At 29.9% G+C, this 17,562-nt stretch overlaps 1 protein-coding gene across 1 annotated transcript in view; it reads left to right on the top strand.

Annotated features, from left to right (window-relative positions):
- The window catches only part of Naa35 (N-alpha-acetyltransferase 35), a 44,426-nt gene extending 43,567 nt beyond the window's left edge, over positions 1–859 (top strand). Inside the window, exon 20 of the mRNA XM_067288265.1 lies at positions 682–859. Within this exon, the coding sequence (XP_067144366.1) occupies positions 682–750 (69 nt within the window). The 3' untranslated portion in view covers positions 751–859. The remainder of the gene's footprint in view (positions 1–681) is intronic.
- The last annotated feature ends 16,703 nt before the right edge of the window (positions 860–17,562 follow it).

Raw genomic sequence — 17,562 nt, 5'->3', positions numbered from 1 at the left:
CTCTATCAAAATGATATTAATAATAATAGGTTCAAAAACAAAACATCATAAAATTAATTTGATTGTTATGTAATTAATTAATGTGGAAAAATATATAATTCATTTTCACAGTTTTAAAAACATATAATTCATATTGAAGTTAAGACCATTTACAAAAATATACAATATTTTTGTAAATGGTCATTTACAAAAATATACAATATTTTTGTAAATGGTCTTAACTTCGATATAGAAGATATCCCGAGTCATTATGAAAATGTAAACATATAATTCAGTATTTGATTAATTAAAGTTGTGTTCGGTATTCATTTATACCCGATGATGATTGTGGATAACAGACGAAAATGTTCTTATTATTAAATAATTTTAATGGTTTTGAGTATTTTTGTGGGTTATTTCATTACATATAACCATTTTGTTTTGGGAGAAGTGAAAGATATAATTCATTTATTAAAATTAGTTTTCAAACCTATTTGAAATATATTTGACATTTATTATGAACGTTGAGTGAAGATGTCAAATAAGATATATCTTTTAACATTAGTTTTTCATAAATGAATTATTTTATCAACCTACTATTTAATTTAACATGTAATTAATTGTTTGTTATAAAGAAGTAAATATTTCAGTGTGAAAAACATCAATAAATATTTATTGTTATTTTGTTTCATTTATCCTTAGGATCCACCTGAATTTGATTTTTCCTTGCACAAGAGTTTTCCTATTATACGAATCATCTGGAATAAATAGTAATATGGGTTTTAATTGTTACATTTTCTCATTTTTTCTGTAAAAATATCATTTATTGTTTTATTAACTGTAAATAAATAATTGTAAAATAAAGTAATTATTCATTATTTTATATTAAAATTTGCCATTTCATTTCACATAATACATAAGTAATTAACATTTTTACAAAATATATATTAAACATTATATATTAACATTTTTATCAAACATGTTCATTGTATCATCAGTATTTAAGATTGTTACATCTTAAACATTGATGAAGATTAAAGATTGGTTAAGTATTTGGAATTTTAATGAGGTTCAAGATGTTTTAAGTCATATAATGATGCTATTAGGTGATTATGTGAAAAAAAAAGACGTTCAAAATCAATTTTTGAATATTTTCTGTAACGTCTAGAAATTATGCACTAAATTTGTTGTTTCCATTTCTAAAAATCATGATTATAGATGGATTATTTGGAGTGAAAAGTCACTGAAAGATAAATATCATTGCATAGACTGCACATGAAAAAGTACTCACAGTTCAAAGAATATCAGATGTTTAAATGAAAATACAAACTTAATGTGTTATAATTTTAGGGAAAATATCTCCATTTTAGTTATAAGTTTTGGAGTATTCTGAATTGGTATGCAAAACTAATCTTCAAACATATAAGTTGTCAGTGTCTCAGATCAGCTAAGCAACAGACTCCTCATATATATAATGACAAAGGGACAATTTTCTAAGGAACAATAATACAATTTAAAGGAGTCTTTATTACCTTGTAGGACCTTCTCTTGCCTGGATACATGCAATGATGCAGTCAGACATGGATGCACATGGGCACCATATGCTATTCAGTGATAGTATTGTGATACACTATAGTTTTCTGCAGATGTTGCATCTTCCACTCCAGATCCTTCACATTTGTAGAAAGGTAAAGCTACTGTCTCATCCAGCCTTAGTTATCCATCCCACAAATGCTTGATGAGCAATCAAGGCTGGATGCATGTCGATGCAACAAAAATATTCTTATACGAAACATTTTTCTAAAGGTAAAAAGGTGTATCGCACATTGAATAAGATAAAACGTTTTAATTTCAGGGAAATTAATTTTGTTCAGTGCTGTACTCACACTAATCAAGCAAAACATCTTTATATATAAAATGGCTTGCTACACTTTCTTGCACATGCATTGTATCCGAATGTTGTAATTTCAATATTATCTCATAGTGCCCTGATTTCCTCGCTATGTGTGGCTGACCATTGTGTTACTGGAAATGACCGTTTGCAGCCCTGCCATAAAAGCTAGCACATAATGGCACAGAATTTTTTGAATGTACCACCACTAGTGGTGACTGACTGTCATAATGAGATGGCTCCCCAGACCAGTACACCATCAATGGAGGGATGTGCTGCTCGGCAGTAAAGGCAGAATTGAAGCTTTCGGCACACCTTAACACGGTGGTCTATTCCAGAAAACTTGGATTTGATCACTTTGAGACTGGCGCTAAATGGAAGTATCTTAAACTATCAGAATTATATATAGTATCAAGCTCTGCACACAATGTTTAAGTTTGGGAGCTTGAAAGTCGTGTGATTTGGTGGTAAGGATGTTTGCAATGCGAATTCGTGCATTTAATAATATAGATATTGAAGTTTATAGAAGTCTCTAATGTTTACGTGAGTCTATATTTATAGAGGATATCCATATACAAGTATTCATTGGCATTATATCAAGATTTGACTGTAGTTCCATTTAGAGAGTTACTCAATAAAATCAATTTTCCAATGTTTGTTTTGATAGAAATAAATGATAAATTATATTTTATTTTGAAATTTATTAGTGAAAAGTAATCTTAAGTAAGACAGCATTTCTTTATGTTTAAAACCACATTTAGATTCAATTCAAGTTATAAGAATATAACTTACTACAGATTACATGTGGAGAAACAGAAACACTCCAGCTTTTGTAATCACTTGCATCATTGTAGATGCCCCCCATACAAGATCACTACTTGAAATGAGATTTCTTTTGGGAATGTTTAATCTAGAAACAGTTCTAGAAAACGATTATGGTCAACACAATAAAGACTTTATTTAAGGTTTCTTCTCAATATACACACTACTGTTACTGCAAGAGTATACATGGGAAGTGCCGTAGGGGAAGGCAGAGAGTGTCTTGATTGAAACAAGTGGATGAGTACGTGAAAGAACATATAAGAAAGTTGGTAACAGTAGTTCGGCCAGGTGCACAATGTAGCCACCGAACTAGGGCCGGGGCTTTACATATTCCGAAAAATTCCTAGGGTTTTTCAACCCGACTAGATTTATTTCTGTGTCCTAAGAGCGATAGACTGACACCTTAACCGTTTGGCCATCCGGCTGTTCTATGTTTAGTAAAAATAGGTAATACAGTATTAATTGAGGTGGAAGGCATATAATTTAAATTAAATAAATTAAAATTATGATTAAAAATTGCAGCCCGGCATTGTGACCATGTCACGATAAATAAATGCTCGTTTTAATTTAGTTTTTCCCGTAATTTTCATTTTATTAAAATTCATTACAGACTACGTAGTGACTTATTTTTGATACTCTCTGCAGGGGATGAGAATATAACAGTAGGATATTGAGAGATTTAGCTTTCAAAGTGAACCAATTGGAAGAAGAATGTGAAAGAGAAACCTATGTTGAAAGAAGGAAAACAGAAAAAAGCTCACTGCATGAATTATCAGTATGTATATGCTATTTACTTAATAGCATATATATATATATATATATGATTCTTAATAGTTTTTAATACTTAATAGCATATACATAAGTAATGTGTCATTTACAAAAATCAGCATAATCGACTCAATTTTCGGAATTATGGTAGATATAACAATAACAACAATAATAATTTCAACTTCATCTCTTACAAACTACACACACATACTTCATACTCAAATGATATATAAATGGAGTTTGGTACAGACAAATGCAAAATACTCCCCATTGAAAAAGGAGTTCTGAAGAAAGAAGACTTTGTACTCAGAAGGGGCGATATTATCGAATCCATAGAAGAGGGCGAGTTTTACAAATATTTAGAATTCAAACAGGCCAATGGAACATACACAGATCAAACAAAGATTAACACTCGAATATCAGAACAGATTACATGCAGTACTAAGAACACACCTAAATGCAAAACATACTATTAAAATTATTAATACATAATATTGTCCCTGTACTCACTTATTCTTTTGGAGTTATACGGCCCTGTAAAAATAAAACATTTTAGAAAATTTGAATAGAAGTGTAAAGTGAATTTATTGGAAACTCGAGTAAACTACGTGTATTACACTTAATTATGTTTGTTTAACACGAAAAAGAACCAATAATCGGATTTGCCGCCTTGTTCGTCGCTACAATTTTGCCAATATGGAATATTTGTGTGGAATTTTACATAATTTTGTCACGAAATAAATTAATAAATTTTAAAAAATCTATTGTTACGTGTCATTTTAAAACCTTTTTTCAATTAATAGTACAGGTTATAGCAACTTGCACGTGTTACGTGCATGTTTTATTTACCTACCTACTCCCTACGTTCCAGTAATTCGACACTAGCTGGTTTTTAATAGTGCCGGATTAGCAACATTCGACTGTATTTTTAAAAATAACCTTAGACTGTACCTTGTGATTTAATTTCGAATTTAATATAGAAAACAGTGTGTTTCAAAATACACTACTTGGAAAATATTCATACTGTTTAACAAACTAAATTCCATTCCCATTCCAATTCATTATTAACTGATATTTGAATGGAACGAAATCTTAAAGAGTGATCATTTTTACCCTATTGAAAGATTAAGGCATTGGTATTCAACCGGGGTGCCGCGGCATTCTAAAGTGCTTACTAAGAGAGAGACTTCAGGGGTGCCACGAAATGGATTGATGGAAGAAGGCAGCATAATGCTTGGGCGATCTGCCTCTCGGAAAGGCTTTTATGGGAAATTGATCCCTTATTTAAGTATTAGACAAATGAAGACCCCACTTAGTCGGCCCAGTGGTTTTATCCACTCGGCCATTCGTGGGACCCGGTGCTGCGAAATATAGTGCTGAGCGATACCATAACACTTCTTACGTGTATTGCTAAAAGTACTAAAAGCAATGAAGGATCTATCAATACTATGAAAATAATGAAGCTTAAGCTTCAGGATCCATCATCCCAGTGTGGTCTGAAGCAACTAGTTTTTAACGAGTGAAATTTTCAACAAAATCGATGAAAATTTTAAAAATATTTAATTCTAAAATAAGGCTATTTTAGTAATAGAATCTTAAGCCAATGGTTTGAAGAATATGTTCTAATATCCATTTCAGAAGTTTCTCGGGGGTTTTCAATGCTCGAATCCCCAGAAGTACACTTGTACACTTCGCTGACACTTGCCAGAATTTATTCATACGCTTCCTTTTTTTGCAGCCGAATCTTTGAATCCTTCATTAATGATGATAAAGAAGTAAGGGTACCACAAGAAAAAATTACCAAGTTGCGGGGGTGCCACTATCAAAAAAGGATTGAAAAACACCGGTTTAAAGTAATAGAATCAGCATATTTCTATGCTTTTTATACTTTGTTCTCTCATTCTATTAATAGTTTTATATATATTCTGAATAGTTTATAGCCTGACGGTACAATTGCAAATTGTTTAACACTTTCTAATATAAATATGAGAAAGCGTTGTATGTCAACGTTTGTCGTCAATTTTGATAAGTTACACCAGATGGCAGCACTCGAAACGTTTTTGCTTTCTACGTAAGTGTATTAAGAGATAGGAAAATTGTAAACGTTAACGTTTATTACGTTTGATAATTATTTATTAATAGTTTTAATTTGATCCGATAACACGCAGAAACGTTTCGCTTAACGTTTTGTAAGCATTTTCGAATGAATTTTTCACTTCTATACTACAAATTCATCTTTAATTTATTAGATTTAATGAAAGATAAATGTACTTAGAATTATGTTAAACATTTTTTTTTTAAATTAAATTGAAGCTGTAGGCTCAATGCGCTTCTTTAGAATGTAACATTAAAGATAAATGAGGAGGAAAAAAAAATGTTTCCTGCTGGGAGTCGCGATCTACCGGTTGAAACGTTACAAATTTAAGAATTAAAATTTAAAATGTCTTAATATAATTTCAATTAAAATAGAAAAAAAAATTAATTTTTTATTTGATTTTTCCATAAATAAAATTGTAATTTAATAATTAACGTCTATATAACTTTGCTACGTAGGCCTATGTGTTTGTTATATACTTCTCCATTGTAACATTGGGAGGGGGAATGTTAAAATATTTTATTATTTACCTAATAACGATTTTAAAACGTTTTTAACGTATTTAAAAACCCCGATATTGCGTAGGAATAGAGTTTAGATTGGCGATTTGCCTGCTGAGAAATTATAGTGATAAAAATGCCCTTTAAATGTTTTTTTTTACCTGTACCTTTCGAAATTCCTATCAATTTTTTGAGAAAATTTTGATTGATCCAAATACCTTTCAATGGTAAGAGCCGCGTGACAAGTTTCCTTCGTTGAAAGACACTGATTTATCAATAAGTGAACAAAGTTTTCTTCTATCCTATTTTATTGATTGTCTGTGAAAGGAACTACCTTTCATTTCTATTTCTTTATCGTCTTGTTTGTGGCCCTAATTACAAACGGTACAACGGGAACCATAAACAACGTATCTTTTATTACATTCTCAATAATAAAGGTATCTGTTATTACTCCTTCATGTACTGGATATTATTCTTTCGGTTTATTTTGTTTTCTTAGCATTACTCTATTTATACTGTCTATGGTTTTGTTCCTATTATTTGAATCTGTGGACATTTTTATGCCTAATTTTAAGGATTCGTCTTGATTTATCTCTCTTTCTGCATTATCAATTTGTTTATATCACTATATTTAACTTATTATACTTGAATTGATTCAAGTAAGTCTATAACTAAAGCATCATTCATCCCTGTATTTTGTTTATCTACTATACAAGAGAAAGATAATTTATACACTCGTTGAGCCTTCATATACTATATTTTATTTCAGCTTATATAGAAATACTATACAACGAACCTTATACAAGTATACGTTTACTGTATGGACTGCTTTCTGGTCTTTTTCCTCCAGAGAACTGGCCTAAAAATGGCACACTGGGGTAAAACGGTACACTAATTACGTAAAAAATACATTTGAATTTGAATATTAGACTTAACTCGTAAATAATTGAAACGTAATACTTTGAAATATAAATAATATTCTTTATAAATAGCAATAAACAATCTCTTCGTCTCTACAGGTTGTGTTATATTATTACAGTACTTATTATAATTGAGGGTAAAATGAGATATTAGCTGATTGACTGAATGTTTATTCAAATAAAATAAATATTATAATATTTATTTTAGGTTTAATTATAATTACTTTTTTTACAATATACAATAACATCTGTTCATGTAACAAACGTCAGCATTTAATAACATTTGAAGAGGAATTTTGGTCTTAAATGTTATGACCGTTACCAGTTCCAACCTCCTCTCTTTAATGTCTATTATTTTCTACGTTAAGAGCTTGAGGATAAGTCATAAGAGCCAAACCTCTCGACGTTTAGTAGAATGGCCTACTTGGTATTGACTGATACAACTATACCAAGGCCTACGTTTGAACCCCTGTTGAGTCCCACGATGCTCTTGACTATTCCAAAAATATATATAGAAGAAGAACACACCTGTTTAAAATTAAAAAAAAAACAACATATTAGGAACACTATTTTCTTCTTTCGTAGCATTGTTAATATGTATGCAAATTAATATGAATTATACTGAAATTTTATGCTTTTAAGTGTCTCATAAATACGAATTTCGTTAAGTTTTATTATATTTAAAGCATTCTCTCCATCTTTAAACCTTTGAATTTTCTCTGATGCAGGATCTTTATCTTCATTTCTTATTTGTAAATCTTTAATAATTTATACAAATTGTTAAGAAGTGCATAAAAAAACATTCTATTCTTTAAATTAAATAAAAATAAATACGATCCAAAAACAAAGAAATTCAAAAATTCCACGTTTGAAACACTTTTTTATCATTCGCATCCCTTGCATCACTATGGAATTTTTCAGAAATACATTTAGAAATTTATGAAAATCAGCTTTCTTATCTTTAATATGAGACTATACTCACGATATTTTGTAATGGTGAATCTTTTAATCATGCACTCTCCTAAATCTAACTTTTCATTTCCTTTCCCATCTCGTCTCCTTATTAATGTAAAGTAAGGAACTTATATATGTATATACTAAAATAAAAAGATCAAATAACTACTTTTCTATCTCCATATCCCTTTGGGCCATTTTCTTTATCCAAATTAATTCAATTTTTCTAATATAATACGTTTCTTCTTTCGTCTATAACGCTTTTAGTCCTTTATTATTTCTTGTTTCCTCACTTGATTATTACCCTTAAGTTATTAATCTATCCAGAAAATAAATCATTCAAAGCATTTCTTGAGTTATTATCTCAGCTTTATATATATGTAAAGGAAGAAGAATTCGAACCATAACCAGATGTATAAAGAGCATCCAGATAGGTCAGACAAGCAAACGTACTTCTGAACTGATATTTTAACTGAAGAAAGCATTGAAATTCTCTTTAACTTTAAAAAAAAAAGTTCCAATATATAGAAAAATATTCATTTTTGTATAATATTGGGGCTTTATAATGAAAAATTGGATGTTTTAGGAAGTTTCTGTGTCTCGTAGACAAAATGTTATAAATTGTTATTACTCGTAATTTCCTATTCTGTAGAGTTCAGACTTAATTTATCATTCTATTGAAAATTTCATAAAGATTATCAAATATCACGACAGAGAATAGGTCATGGATATCCACAGGCAATAGAGAAACGAGCATCAATAGCGATATGTCAATAGAGTATCATGCCGCTGATCAGCGACGTTTATCTATTTCTTTGTGTTTCTATATATTTCGGTATTAAATCTTATGATTTTTATCTATGAAAATGGAGAAACGAATGTAAGAAATTACGTTTCTAACGCGTCATAAAGGGGTAGAACAATATAATTTATTAGAATTAATTAGAAATTAGTGAATAAAGGACAGAGCCGAGACGGTTGAGGTAAGTGGGATGCACAGGGTACGGTATATTATTTTTTTAATTAGCCTTAAAGTTATTAGGAGTGATAGAAGATGGAGTAGAGCACGTAACAGAAGTGGAATGATAAAAGAGAGGAAGGAAGGTTTGTAGATGGGTAATCAAAAAAGAATAATTTTATTGATATTTATTCATAAGACCGACTCGTCGTATGAAAGGAGATTTGGTTGGTGATTCACATTTGAAACAATTTGATAGAATATAGAGTGTATAGAGAGCGGAACCACCTTCCTTGCCAGTTAGCTCGGGGGTTGTTTATAAGGGATGTAGAGAACTGGTTGTCGATATCACACGTACAATGTGAAGCGAAGAGAAGAAAGGAGGACAGGCAATTAGGCAGACTAAACGGCCGTTCTACAGGGATCGGAGGATGACACGGTGACATGTGCAGACTCGAGCACTGCTCGGAGCTGGTGACCACCCGCTAGCAAGCAGCTGACACCCCTGTGGTGCGCGCGCCGCTTCGTACAAGCTCTTTCACTTGTGGTCTCTCTAGTCTTTCAGGGTAATTATTTTGTCCAATCTTTTCAATTACTTTGGACGAGGTACTCACAAATGGCTTGATTGAGCACCGACTAATGATGTATTCTGTACAGCATCCAGTCCGGACACCGTACATTTGGAACTTGCACAATTATCGGTCCTATGTCTGCCTCATTGTCAAATTGCTGTGAATCGGTGATTAATTAAGGTTAACGAGACAAGCCGGATCGTCTGTGGTGAGGAAGCATTAATATCCAATTGATCCTATGGAAGAATAGGAGTTGTTAAATAGAGAACCTGCTTAATCCGTGTCCTTTCACGTCTTTCTCATGACGGAAACAGACGACGCGAAAAATCATTCAATGTTCAATTAAGCAATGCTTTAATTACACGCTTTTCTTCGAAATTTCTAAAAAAATAAAGAAAAAATTATATATATTCTTTTATCTTCCACCCTCCGCTAATATCGTCCATTGTTTCTCTATAGAATCTTCAAGAAGTTAGTCATCTTGCCCCGCTTCTTTTCTTTATTCTTGTGCGAACTGCGAATTTTGCTCCATATGAAAAATTTAATAAAAGATTTTATCCTTCTCTGCATATATATATATATAATTTTTATATATCTAATCGTCTTCCTTAATATGATTTTTTCTACTCGAATGATTTACAATATGCCGAAAGCTACTAAAAACTCAAATTCGAAAATAAGAAAAGGAAGTAATAAATCAAAAATACATTATTCTTATCTATTCCTTATCGATTCTTCTTTATTGAAGACAACAGATTTTCTTTTCTGCAATTTATAAGAATTTTTTCTAATACATGCAAATTACTTTAACATAGAAATTCGCATTTTATCCGCTACATCAAACTACTTTTAGCACTTATTTACTGCTGTTTTATGTTAAAAAAAATATATAATTTATAAGCTTATAAACATTGTTAATATTTTATTATTTCATTTTTTATTTACTATATTCCATTATCATTCGAACATTGAACTTGAGGATTGTATACATGTTGACAGAGAGATCGTACACAAGGACTGTACTGTACAGTACACAAGAACGTAAACAGATAAGAACTATACATTGAATAATATCTGATATATTTTACTAAATATATAGATAAGGGTAGGCACATCTTGTCTACGTCTACAGATACGAGGACAATACACGGGGATTATACAAAATTGACATAGATACACAGTTACTATAGAGTAATAAACACAGAAAATATAGGATAAGTTGGAGATGATAGAGACCAGTTTCAGAAAAATCGTTTATTGTATGAAACTAAATAGAGAAAATTAAATTAGTTGTACTGTTAAAAAGTACCGCAGGTAGTGATTAAAACATTATAATTTAGTAAACACTTAAGTTTATCGGGAGTGACGATATTGAAATTTCAAAATATATATTGGCAAAACGGTCCATTTCAACACGGTGTAAGGATGAAGTGGATCATTATGGGGTGAAATGGATCTCATGCCTCTCAATTAGGATAATCGAATTAATTAAACACTAACACGTCAAAACAAACTTACCTCATTAAAATAGTTTAAAATAGAAAAATTCAAGAACATTATTACACGATTAGTACGGAAAAGTGAAAATAAGAGCCCTATTTCTTACCATCATTGTGTAATCGAATGGTCCTAGGGTTACTGGTTCCTCTAGACTCTCCCCTAATAATCTCACTTTGATTTTATTATTTCGGAAATTTCTTGGGACCATTTAGCCTTTTGGGGAATGGCCCCTGTCTAGTTACCCCTATTGATTACCTGGCTAACTCCCATTGTGGGTTAGGCCTTGCCTATAATTTAAGACCAGCCACTTGTACTAAAACCATAATATTCGACTAACTCTATTCGTGAATAGAAAACCGTTCTATTGTATTTTTACAGTATAAAAAATGGCAAGTTAAAATGATAACAGACGGGCCATTGTTTCTATTATCGTGCACAGTACATACAGCTTCTACGGTAAAAATAAGGATGAGGCAAATTTAAGGCAAATTTAAGGATATAATATAAGGATGGAAGCTTAGCTTGATCATATTTCTCCTATTTTAATCTTTACATAGACATTATTTGCTGTCAAAATTTGCATACGAACAATTTCGCAAGGTCAAAGTACAAATAAGAACAATGCATTCGGGATATAAGTGAAATTATTGAAAGAACCTTATAAAGGAAATTTCGAATTTAAATAAAAATAATGAAATTTTATGGCCGAAAGTGATTTAATTAAAATTTTGTATCAATATTTAATTTTTGTCAACGATCGGGTTTAAGAATACGCATAAATTTGCATTAGTTTCTGTGTGCAAATATTTTTATAATTAGATCTTTCCTTCAATTGATTTATCTTTAAGATACTGTCATCGGAATATTTGCATTTTTACATCAGAACGGTAATTACATTTTAAGAATTTTTAATAATAATAACCGGTGTGAAGATAAAATAACACTTTATAAATTATTCTAATGATGTTTTCTTAATAAGTAAATTTCATTAAGTCTAGTAATTAAAATCAATTTTAATTAAATATATTTTTAAGAAAATAAATGTTTAGTTTTTATTTATTTATTCATAAACTGCTTAATATACAAAATGTGTTATAAATAAGGACAATATTGAATACAATTCGGCTTGGTTATATAAATAATAATACAATTTACTTACAGAAATTAAGATCCGGTCCCTCTCTAACTCTTTCAGATGGTTAGAAGTTATTAAATATAAGCGATGAATATATTTGTAGCATAGTAACTGGTGTTGAATCAGTAGTATTATAGTGATACTGTTCATCAGTACCAGTTACATTGATAACAATACTAATAGGCCTATGTAAATAGTGCCACTCCGAATACCAACATTGAAAACAGCATCGATACTGTATGTACAGTACGTGAGAATAGACTCGTATTAACAATACTTCCTTTTCCAGTGCTATCGAATTATACAGTACTCGTATATCTCTTATCCTAGTATTGTACCGTACAGTACACATCATACACGTTTATATATAACTAGCCTATGTATTAGTTTAAAATCCAGTATTTGTATTGGTACATAACTGATAAAAACCGATCAAGAAATGGGTACACTATTGATAATTTATTATTCTCTACAGACATATTTGAAAATTAGTGCTTATACTCTGTATATTACACTTTAAAATATGTAGAAATTTCAATCAGTAGATGTAACGTCTCGATATGTACAGTAGAGTACATCTGGCGTGCACATTATGCGTTGTGGACAGATGTCGAAGGACTGGAGGGTTGTATGCAAGGCGATACTTCAAGTACGGCTCTTAGTTTGGCAGTCCGATTAACGATTTAAACAAGTCATCACTTTTCTAGACAGCATTCGACACAAATAACTAAGTGGTTATAGTATAATACCTCTTACGAGGATAATCGTAGAACGAGTCCAACTAGTCAATGAGATAATTAATCAAGCGTCAAGCACTCGGCACATTTGTACATTGTTCGAGTTTTCTCCCTCCCCCTATTTTCCTTTCTATGTGAATTTATTGGAAACGAATTTGTTCTCTTAACATTATAATCGCACTTTAGTAGACACGTCAAACATCTATAATCACCCCCTCGTAGAAACTCCTATTTGACTATTAATGGCAATTTTAAATATCGATCCGTCCATTCGTCTAATATACAAAATTATTAATTTTTTTTACATTTTAATTTAAAAAAATAATTTAAATAAATTAAATAACGTTTTTTTAAAAAATATAATTATTAAAAACAATGGAAAAATTATAAAAATAATATTTAATTAATTTTAAAACAAAAATATAAACCATTGTTTTGGTTATAAAATCGTATTTAATGAACAAATATTAAAACTTAACGAGATTGAGTGGCTGTTTTCTAGAAAATATTAATTGTTTTCTGTGCAATTTTCTATTTTTATAGAAAAATCGCTTTATTCAATTTCTATATAAAATCAATATCATTTATTACTATTCAGAGAACAAAATGAATCTCTTACGAAACAGCCTATCGAATATCGCCTTATAACGTTGAATTTAATGTAAAAATTAAGAAAAAATTGAATTATTAAATGATTAAAAAGAAAGAATAAATAAGTGAGCGGCGAATGCATTAGTTAGCGAGAGTTCAGCCTGGAAATGCATTGATTTGTAATGGCATAGGAAGCGTAATAATTGTTAAAATGAGGATAGAAAAGGGTAGATATAAATGTATTTGTTAGAACCGAACGAGCTGTTGACATTTAATGTTTCTGTTTAATTTCTGGAGAAATCTTTTGTCGAATTTCGTTTGTAAACGTTTGACAATCGAGTACGAGTCGTCTCGGTGATCTTGTGTACACTGTCCACTATATAGATAGATCTATTTGGTGGTGGAAGCGGATGTCGAGGAGTCCTGCCTAGAGGACACACGCGTCACGAGTCACGTGTCACGCGTTCGTGGAAGGTAATCGAGCCACGGCCGTCAACTCGGTGTCTTCTTTGTGTAACTAGTCAACTGTTTAATAAAGGAATAGTGGAACGGAAATTCCCTGCAATCTCTGGCACCAAGCAATGAAGCGAAATTGGTCTGAGCTGCTGTGATTACGAGGAGCTGGGTAAACATAATTTTGGGATTTTGCTGCCATTCGGGACGTATATTGGGTTGACTGTGCCCCAGGGTAGAATCAATGGAAGCTCCAGTGATACTGGTTGGTGTACAAGGCTGCGGCATATTAGACCCTGGCCGATTCTCCGTCAAGTTTCTAGCTGATGATCCTCGTGTCGGTCGTGTGGTCTCTATACATCCAATGTAACCCATGAAGTTTAATATCCCCGAAGACAGTTTTCGTCCCGCTATCAGTTAAGCAGCGGAGCGTGAATAGGAGTGGACAATGTAATAACGTTAGAAGCTATGCCATGTTGGAGACGATTGAGTAGCAATATACAGCACGTGTCACCTGACTCTAGTTTGCTACACTCGCTATTGTATCCGGCCTTTGTGAATATCTTCTCAACACTACTTTATATCTATAGCAGCTCCTTTTGAACAATATATATTACCAGATTTATACAACAGTATCTGTATTTTTGCAATTGTTAATCACTGAAAGGTATTTGTTTGTTGTCCAGCAACACCTTTGTGTGAAATTCAAAGTGGGTTCCGAAATAGAATAACTGAATGTCACTTAATGTCTGATTACTTAGAAAACTTTACTCAATAAAGTCAAGCTGAAATATTCAACGTCTCAATTTAATCCTTAACAAATTTCCTCTTTTATCCGATTCGAATATTTCCTACGTTTTCTCTTGTTATTCCTTCTAAGAAGCTGACAACTTTTATAACTTTAAAAGTATCTCCATCAATTGTTATTATACAAATCATCCTTTATGCTTCCCTCGGCGATACACCCTTTTAATTTTCCCCTTTCGTTATAATAAAAATCCATAAATCTCTATTGGAGACTGATAAAGTATAATTACACTTCACGAACAATAAACCTCGATTAACATGCCGAATTTTATATGTATTTTCATCTAGACAATAAATTTTATATATTTTTTCTAATTCTCGCATATTAATATATCATTTTTTGTATTTATAAATATAGAAAAAAGGCATTTTATTGTCAATTTTTAATGAATTTTTACGTTAATAAGTAAATAGACAAATTTAAATTTTATTCTAAATATACACTTAAATTATATTTTAAATGTTTTTTATTATTTGTGACACTGGTTTAATTCATTTTAAATCAAAAATTATACAAGTTTAATCTAAAAAAACTCCACTTTACGAATTAATGAATACTTTTTACAATGATGCAAGAGAGATTTAAAAATGTTAAATTTCTCCAATTTATTCGTAAGAATTTCTTTTTTATTTGAAATTATTCGATACAAATTTACACTTTTAAGAATAATAAAATAAAAATATGAAGTTTAATTAAGTTGAAATTAATTTTTTTTTTTATTTTAATTTTTTCTCCGTATAACTCGTGTTAGATATTTACTTGTACGGTCGTTAAACGAATACAAAAGGCTCCATTCTAATAACATTCGACTGTATATAAAAAGAGAAAGAGACGTAAACACTAGCTAAAAATATAATTATTTTGCTCACAATATAAATTTAATCAATTTTTAAGTTTTATATAGAGAAGCGTACAGACGTGTTAATTAAATATTTATGTAAACTTTAAGGGCATAAATTTTTATATATAAAAAAAAAAGTATATAAGTTTTTTTTGAAGAAATAAATCCTCGTAATTTTATCTTTTCAACGTCAAAGAAACGGAAAAGGGAAACAAAATGGAATATATAAAAGTATTAAGAATAGGAAATGAAATGTTAGATCACTAACGAAAAATCAGGATAAACTTTTACAAGAGCTGAATAAACACAATATGGATATCTATAGGATATAGGAAATGAAAAAGGACAGTTTTTTATTACCTAAAGCTATATTCTTCTTAACAAGATACGAGCTATAACGATAAAAGAAATATCTCTCGTAATATATTAAGTGAATAACTTGATAATATATATATATATATATATATATATATATATATACATTCGCTATCGAATAAATAATTCAGATTTAATTTAATTATTATTAAAAAAAATTAAACTATAATTATATAAATAGCAATTCTGACTTTAAGTATTGATAAATTTTATATTTGATTTAAGAGAGAAATTAATTACTCTTCATATTATAGCCTACACGCACGTAAAATTACTGCTTTATCGTGTATTAATCGTTGATATTTATATAATAATGATGATAATCTATAGAATATAATACTATTTACTGATCTTACTCTATTAGTTTTTTAAATCTTGATTATGTTTTGCTTCCTGATCCCGGTTATCATTTATAAATTCCAGGCTCTTTCTGATCTCATTCTGTATTCGTAATGATTAAAAAAATCGACAAATTGGTATCGGAATAATATATTGAGATGCCGTAACTATATAAATAAACAATAATTAATCAAGAATAAAATAAAAATTAACTATAGGCCTACGGTGAAATTACAGAAGTTAAGATGCTTGTGAAGAAAAGTGCTTAGAGTTAAAAATTTAAAGGGTTTTAATAGTTTATATACGAGTAATTAAATGTTTAGGGCCTAAATATGTCAAAATTGATGAGAAATTCAAGGGCCTATATTAAATAAATTTACAAATAGGCATATTTTATTGTAGATTCTGTTGTTCCTGTAAGGATATGACGTGACAATTGTATATAGGCCTATATCAGAGTAAAATTATCAAAGGAAAATTAATAATAATATAAAAGACAGGAATGTGCATAGAATTAAATACATTTTATAAATACAAATTGTTATATAAACTACTAAATTTGTAATTTTATTCAAGTAATTAACAGGGAAGAGAAAAATAAAGGTTAATTAGTTAGACAATATTCCTAGAGATAATAATTATTAAAATTTTAAATATTTTAAAGTTATTTTCTCATTGTTGCAATAAAATTCTATGTATAAGATAGGAAAATTTTAAAATCAAACAGTAAAAATATCCTGCAGGCTATAGAATATGCACTCATGGTTTTATATATACATATGAAGGGGTTAAGAAAAATATATATATTTTATTCTGATAGAAGTTCATATAAATATAATAATAAACGTTAAAAAATATATTAAAAAACGAAAACCAATAAATAAGAAAAAGTGTTCCTTAGATTTCTGCCGCATCTCGAAGAAATATTATTAAAATTCAAAACTTAGAAAACAATAAAGGATCAAGAATACAATTTACATGTTATAAATCTATAATGCATTATTATAATTTCGATTTATTTTTTTACTGTTTTCATAAGGCGTATAGTTTAAAGTTTTATAAAAATACTCAATAAAATAAAATAGATTTATAAATGGTAGTTAAGAGTATAATAATTAAATGAATTTGCTGCCCAAGTTGAGAGTAGAATCAACTGGATTGACAGTTGAAGTTAAAGGAGAATGGAGTGAATTTGCAATCAAGTTAAGGGCATTGTAAATGCAATTTTCAGTGCAAAAATATATAATAATCGAGTAAATTTACAATGGAAGTTATGCGTATAAAAATGAAATAAAATAAAGAGAAAAATCGTCAGTGGAAGGAG

This window comes from Centruroides vittatus, unplaced genomic scaffold (genome assembly GCF_030686945.1).
Source record: "Centruroides vittatus isolate TY-2023 unplaced genomic scaffold, ASM3068694v2 scaffold_861, whole genome shotgun sequence".
Taxonomy (NCBI): Eukaryota; Metazoa; Arthropoda; class Arachnida; order Scorpiones; family Buthidae; genus Centruroides; species Centruroides vittatus.
This window is presented reverse-complemented; position numbering and strand designations above follow the sequence as displayed.